This window comes from Miscanthus floridulus, chromosome 11 (genome assembly GCF_019320115.1).
Source record: "Miscanthus floridulus cultivar M001 chromosome 11, ASM1932011v1, whole genome shotgun sequence".
Lineage (NCBI taxonomy): Eukaryota > Viridiplantae > Streptophyta > Magnoliopsida > Poales > Poaceae > Miscanthus > Miscanthus floridulus.
In genome coordinates, this window is record NC_089590.1 from 20,664,630 (window position 1) to 20,672,061 (window position 7,432).

The 7,432-nt window shown below is 42.0% G+C and overlaps 1 protein-coding gene across 1 annotated transcript; it reads left to right on the forward strand.

The window, feature by feature from the left end:
• Positions 1-358: 358 nt before the first annotated feature.
• Positions 359-5,071, forward strand: LOC136491700 (uncharacterized). The gene is made up of 6 exons (XM_066487960.1): positions 359-1,054; positions 1,715-2,548; positions 2,771-3,335; positions 3,399-3,511; positions 3,686-3,811; positions 3,920-5,071. The coding sequence occupies exons 1-6, from the start codon at positions 359-361 to the stop codon at positions 5,069-5,071; spliced, it is 3,486 nt and encodes a 1,161-aa protein (XP_066344057.1).
• The last annotated feature ends 2,361 nt before the right edge of the window (positions 5,072-7,432 follow it).

Genomic DNA, 7,432 nt, shown 5'->3' on the forward strand with positions numbered 1-7,432 from the left:
ACAATTTACAATTTGTCCACTTATTTGTGCGACCGTTCCTGGGGTGCACATAAGACTTTTATACATCCTCTTTTGTTCTTAAAATTGGGTGTGACAGATTAGTATCAGAGCATTGTTGACTGTAGGATGCAAGCCTAGTTAGAATGGTCGTTTTTAGCTTCCTTTGCTTCACTTGTTTCATGCTTTCCACCTCGATCTTGCTATTTGCTAAGTTTTTGTGCTTCTTTTGTCTTATTCTATTATAAAATCAATTGATTCTAATCTAATTAATTTGAAACTTCTGTAGATGACATGTGACCGCAAGTCTGCCCGCTTGTACGTTGGATGCTTTCAACCACAGCGTGCTGTGTATGAGCCAATGGAGCCTAGAGAGGACGTCCAGAGGAAAAACTGGAAGATTGAGGTTAGAGAAGAGGTCCATTCTTCTTCAACTCCGATAGCTCAATCCCCAGCATGTGTGGAGGCCATTGACTTGACCAACGATGATGAAGATGAAGTACTCCAGCCACTGCCTCGCATGGGTTGGACTGACAAGTCAAGCATCAAGAAGCCGGATGACAATGCCTTCTATCATGACTTGCTGACATTGATGTTGGAGTATTATTATCCAAACTTGCAAGCCACTCTGGAGTATCACACTACGGAGCACAGTCACCCTCTGATTGGTTCATCTTGGGATACTCGGTTGCTGATCAGGACTCCGAATACTCGCAGGATAGATGCAGTTGTCACCCACCGTGTAAGTCGAGCTACCGCGGAAAGAAGCATGGAGGATGCTGCTTCCATTGCACTTGCCTACTACCGTGGCCGTCTCTCTGATGATAAGAAGGACGATGGACTTTTGTATTATCCATGCTATCTTCCGAAGGAAAATAGTTGGACCATAGAGGTCGTGGTAAAAGGAACGAAGACTCTTGAGGCCACCGTGGAGTTAAACCGGGAACTTACCAATAAGGTGGGAGCGTTAGAAGGAGAGTTGAAGAAGGCACAAGATATGATCAAAGAATACCAGAAAGAGATTGATGGCCTTAACGCTGAATTAGGCCGTCCCAAGGTGTTTGAGAAGTTAGATGAGCCCTCCACCAAGAAGAATGCCGCCCCTTAAGTTTTTGAAACCATTGTAATAGACACGTTTTAGTATCGTGAGTCGATTCGAGTCTTTTAAGTGTTTGTGAACTATTGGTGTGCTTGCTGAATTATTATTGTGATTTATGTGTGATTTGGATCTTTGTGTTGAGTGCTGGAACTTTGTGGGCATGTCCACGAGTTCCTTAGTTAAAAATATTAAGGTTAAAAGTGCTATAATATATGGTTTGGGTTAGTCTATCCTGTCTCTGTGCTTGCTGTTTTCTGGAACAGTCTGTGATGTTCTGGTTATAACTTTTTACCTGTTCGAGCAATGGTCATGAAATTTTTGTGGGAATAAATAGACCTCTGTATCTTTCCAATGCCGCAAGAACCACCTCATTATCGGTTCTGGATTAAAAATGATAACTGTTGCAAGCTGAAGTCTCTGTGCTGTCTGGAATCTGAGAACAGTTTCTGTTGTGGCCTGTTTTTGATTAAAGTAACGCCAGAATCAGAAAATATGGTCTAAATGAAAGTTGTAGATAATTTCTTAAGCTTTCCAACCGTATAAAGATCCTCTTAATTGGATATTTGGAACTCGAGTTATGGCAGTTTTTCTGACCTCCTGATTCTGCATCACGTCCAGAAATTTTCAGATTTGCCTATCTCGTCCATATTGGTGATGTTTCGTGTTGGATTGCAGATGTCTGGCCATGGAGGAAATAGAGGACGTGGGAGAGATGCTCCACCACCCCCACCACCACCCATGACCGCAGCAGATGTGTTGGCGATGCAAGGACAGTTCATGCAGTCCATGATGCAGTTCTTTCAGAACCAACCTATGGGAGCACCAGCACCTCCACCACCAAGAGACAAGCGGAGGGAATTCATGCAAGGACATCCTCCAGTTTTCTCTCATGCCGCTGACCCCTTGGAGGCGGATGATTGGCTACGCGCAGTGGAGAAACAACTCAACATCGCTCAGTGTGATGATCAACAAAAGGTGTTGTATGCATCGGGACAGCTTCAGGGAGCAGCTCAGACCTGGTGGGAGTCATATCAGTCTGCTTGTCCCAACAATGCTCCTGCCATCACTTGGCTAGAATTTGTGAGGGATTTCAAGGCACACCATATTCCAGATGGTTTGATAGAGCTCAAGCAGGAGGAATTCAGGTCTCTCAGGATGGGTTCTATGTCTGTCAGTGAGTATCACGACAAGTTTGCTCAGTTGGCTCGCTATGCTCCTAATGACGTGAGAGAGGATGCCGATAAGCAACGTCTCTTCCTCAAGGGAATCTACTATGATCTCAGGTTGCAGTTGGCTGGTAACACATATGCTAATTTCCAGCAGTTGGTGAATCGCGCCATTGTACTTGACAATATGCGATTGGAGAGGGACAGGAAGAGAAAGATGAAAGGACAGGCCTCTAGAAGCAACACACACCCGCGCTACAATAATCAGCAGAGGTACCAAGGTCCAGTCAGTCAGTGGAACCGTGGTCAGTTTCCACAACGCCCTCAGAACCAACAGCAGAATTGGAACCAGCGTACACCGCAGCAAATGGGCAATCAGACTCCACGCCAGGGAACGCCCAACAACACCCCGATGAAGAGCAGTGCACCTAGTACTCCCAATAGGTGTTTTCGGTGTGGAGATGTGGGACACTACGCTAACCATTGCCCTCAGAAGCCGAATCAATAGATACCTCAGAGGCAGAATAGCAATCAGAAGCCCGCGTACAACACTGGAAGAGTGAACCATGTGGCGCCGGATACTGTGGATGGAGCACCAGAAGTTATGATGGGTACGTTCAACATCAACTCTATCCCCGCCAATGTTCTTTTTGACTCTGGAGCTTCGCAATCTTTTATTTCTCAAGCATTTGTTAGAACACATAGCATACCTTTAATTGCAATGAAGACTCAAATGCTAGTAAATTCACCGGGGGGATCAATACCAGCTGCACATTATTGTCCTTCAGCAAGTCTTACCTTAAGGGGGGTAGACTTCACAGTCAGTCCTATTATGTTGAGAACTTTTGGGATCGATGTGATTCTGGGTATGGATTGGATGAAAGAACACCGAGCTATGATTCAGTGTCAGGAGAGAGTTGTGGTAGTGACAACACCAAAGGGAGAACGAATCAGTGTTGGCGTGACAGTGCAACCACCACCAACAGCTACAGTGAATCAACTAGATGATGATGCTAATCCCCAGGATCGTGTTGTGGAGGAATTCCCAGATGTCTTCCCCGTTGATTTGCCAGGTATGCCACCCGACCATGATATTGAGTTTATAATTGAATTATTACCGGGTACTGCACCTATAGCTAAGAGACCATATAGAATGGGGGTTAATGAATTAGAAGAACTTAAGAAACAATTGAAAGAATTGTCAGAGAAAGGTTTCATACGTCCTAGTGCATCACCTTGGGGAGCGCCTGTGATCTTTGTTGACAAGAAGGATGGAACACAGCGTATGTGTGTGGATTATCGATCTCTTAATGAGGTAACTATCAAGAACAAGTACCCGTTGCCTAGAATTGATGACTTGTTTGATCAGTTGAGAGGTGCTTGTGTGTTTTCTAAGATTGATCTATGTTCTGGATATCATCAGTTGAAGATTCAGAATACTGATATACCAAAAACAGCTTTTACTACTAGGTATGGGTTATATGAGTATACAGTCATGTCGTTTGGTTTGACCAATGCACCTGCCTACTTTATGTACATGATGAATAAGGTGTTTATGGAGTATCTTGATAAGTTTGTGGTAGTATTCATTGACGATATATTGGTATTCTCTAAGACTGAAGATGATCATGCTGAACATCTGAGATTGGTGCTGCAGAAGCTTAGAGAGCATAAGTTATATGCTAAGCATAGTAAGTGTGAATTCTGGTTAAGAGAAGTCTCTTTTCTTAGACATGTTGTTTCTAATGGTGGTATAGCAGTGGACCCAGGCAAGGTGAAGGATGTACTGAATTGGAAGCCACCTACTGATGTAAGTGAGATCCGTAGCTTTCTTGGTTTAGCATGTTATTATCGAAGATTCATTGAAGGTTTCTCCAAGCTTGCTAAACCCATGACAGCCCTGTTAGAGAAGAATGCTAAGTTTGAGTGGTCTAGTAAGTGTCAAGCTGGCTTTGAAGAATTAAAGAAGCGATTGACAACAGCTCCAGTGTTGATTTTGCCTGATCTAAATAAGAAGTTCTCTATCTATTGTGATGCATCTCGTCAAGGATTGGGATGTGTTCTTATGCAAGAGGGTAGAGTTGTTGCTTATGCATCTAGACAGCTGAGGAAACATGAGTTGAATTATCCTACTCATGATTTGGAGTTAGCGGCTATGGTTCATGCATTAAAAATCTGGAGACACTATCTGATTGGGCATAAGAGTGATATCTTTACCGATCATAAGAGTTTGATGTACATATTCACTCAGTCGGATCTGAATTTAAGACAACGTCATTGGTTGGAACTAATCAAGGATTATGATCTAGAAGTGCACTATCATCCTGGTAAGGCAAACGTGGTGGCCGATGCTCTTAGTAGGAAGAGATATGCCAATGAGCTTGAGATGACGCCTGTGCCAGAGGAGTTATGTGAAGAGCTTCAGCATTTGAACCTTGGCATTGTTTATAATGCTATGGAGATAGAAGTGACACCTACACTAGAGCTTGAGATACGTAAGGGTCAGTTGGAGGATGAGAAGCTAAAGGAAATAGCAGGTAATGTAGCGCTTGGGAAAGCTCCGGGATTCAGCATAGATGAGAATGGGACTCTATGGTTCGGGAAAAGAATCTGTGTGCCTGAAGTGAAAGCCATTCGTGATGCAATTCTACGTGAAGCACATGATTCAACTTATTCTATCCATCCTGGTAGTACTAAGATGTATCTGGATCTTAAAGAGAAGTATTGGTGGTATGGTCTGAAGAAGGATGTAGCTGAGTATGTTGCTGTATGTGATACTTGTCAGAGAGTGAAAGCTGAGCATCAGTGACCTGCAGGATTGTTGCAACCTATGAAGATACCTGAGTGGAAGTGGGAAGAAGTTGGAATGGACTTCATAGTGGGGTTACCACGTACTCAAAGAGGTTATGATTCAATATGGGTGATTGTGGATCATTTGACTAAAGTTGCTCACTTCTTACCTGTCAAGACCACTTATAGAGGACCAAAGTTAGCAGAACTATACATGGAAAGGATAGTGAGTTTGCATGGTGTTCCAAAGAAGATTGTGTCTGATAGAGGTTCGCAGTTCACCTCTCATTTTTGGAAACAGGTACACACTTCGCTGGGCACAAAGTTGAATTTTAGCATAGCCTACCATCCTCAGACTGATGGACAGACGGAGAGACTTAATCAGATTTTGGAAGATATGTTGAGAGCATGTACGTTGCAGTATGGTACTAGTTTGGATAAGAGTTTGTCTTATGCAGAGTTCTCATACAACAACAGCTATCAACAGAGTCTCAAGATGTCACCGTTTGAAGCTTTGTATGGGCGTAAGTGCAGGACACCCTTATTTTGGAATCAAACTGGTGAAAGTCAAGTGTTTGGACCAGATGTGCTTAGAAACACGGAAGAGCAGGTAAGAAAGATTAGAGAGAATTTGAGAGTGGCACAAACCCGTCAGAAGAGCTATGCAGATAATCGAAGAAGAGACTTGGTATTTGAAGAAGGAGATTATGTCTATTTAAAAGTATCACCAATGAGGAGTGTAAAAAGGTTTAACATGAAAGGAAAGTTAGCACCAAGGTATGTTGGTCCTTTCAAAATTCTAAAGAGACGTGGAGAAGTGGCCTATCAGTTGGAATTGCCTGATAGTTTATCAGGAGTGCATGATGTGTTCCATGTTTCTCAACTTAAGAAGTGTTTGCGTGTGCCTGAGGAGCAAATACCGTTAGAGGAACTTGCTGTTAAGGATGATCTGACATATGAGGAGTTTCCAATTAAGATTTTGGATATAGCTGAGAAAGTTACAAGAAGCAGAACAATTAGGATGTGCAAGGTTCAGTGGAACCGGTATTCGGAAACAGAGGCAACTTGGGAAAGAGAAGATGATTTGAGAAAGACATACCCACAGTTGTTTGAGTAAGCACATCATAATCTCGAGGACAAGATTTTCTTAAGGGGGGTAGAATTGTAACACCCTAAAATTTGAATAAACTTAAATGGCCTTGTAACACCCTAAAATTTCTCAAGAGATTAGCTACCTCGGGAAAAAGGGTAAATCATGAACCATAGTGAAAGTGTACAACCTCTACAGAGTGTAAAACTAGTATATCAGTCGTGCTCATGGTCATGAGCGGCCTTGAAACATTTATGGAATAGATGATCATTAATGGTTAATGATGATGAATACTGATGATACTGATGATAAAGATGCTCACTAATGAATACTATTTATGCTATTCATTATTCATGTTTATCTAATCATGTGTTTATGGGCTTATGATAACTTTGTTGCCACCCTATTGGTAAAATCATGACTCAATAAAAGCTAATTGTAGTTAAACTAGTGTCTGCCTTTTGAGCCTCATGAACCCCATGTTATATTTATTGAGTACGACATGTACTTATGCTTGCTTTATTTTTCACATATTTGGAAAAAAATCCCGGATAGGTACCAGATTGCTAGAGTTTGGAGGAATTAGGCTTGTGATCAACCTGTTAGTTGTCCCTGTGGATTGGAGTCTTCACCCAAAGATAGGAGTTGTCTTTCCGCTGTTTGCTATCTAAGGTTATATCCTTTATACTCAGTATGTTATATATTGAGCATTGTCTTTTGGTATTACCCTTATTTGTAGCTATATGTGAGATTTGACTTCCTAGGCTCACATATGGTGTGTATCTGGTTTTGTTCTTAAAACAGGGTGCTACACACGTCGTTGGGTTTTCAGAATCGGCTCGTTCTATGTTGAAGCCAAGCAGATCTCTAGTCTTGTTCCACTTAGATCCTCTGACTTGCTGTGTGTTGATCACATCGCCATATTTTTGTGTCAACAACCTTGAATCCTTCTTTAAGTCCTTTTGTTTCTACCAAATGATCTTCAACAAGCACTAGAACTTAAACTTCATCTTCATCTTGAGCTTGGTCTTGATCTTCAATTGAGTACCAATTGTGTGCCAAGTACACTTCACAATCAAATGGCCTTGTACTCTTTGCTTGTCTTGCTTCTAGATCATCTCAAAACCAAACTTAGGTGCCTCAATCACTTATAAACATGTTTTCAGCTTGAGGACCTTTCAATCAAAGTGACTCTTGATCAATCCAATAGATGTCACTTTTCTGTCAGATTCTGTACTCTTCAAAGAAAAATCTATATCTCCCTATGTACAGATCAAAATACCACAAAAT

Bases quoted from the DNA above. Each gene is read 5' to 3' on its own strand.
- LOC136491700 (XM_066487960.1), top strand. From the start codon at position 359: ATGGAGCCTAGAGAGGACGTCCAGAGGAAAAACTGGAAGATTGAGGTT. The intron at 3,512-3,685 runs GTGATCTTTGTT...GGATATCATCAG, and splicing joins CATCACCTTGGGGAGCGCCT to TTGAAGATTCAGAATACTGA. The intron at 3,812-3,919 runs GTGTTTATGGAG...TTGGTGCTGCAG, and splicing joins TTATGTACATGATGAATAAG to AAGCTTAGAGAGCATAAGTT.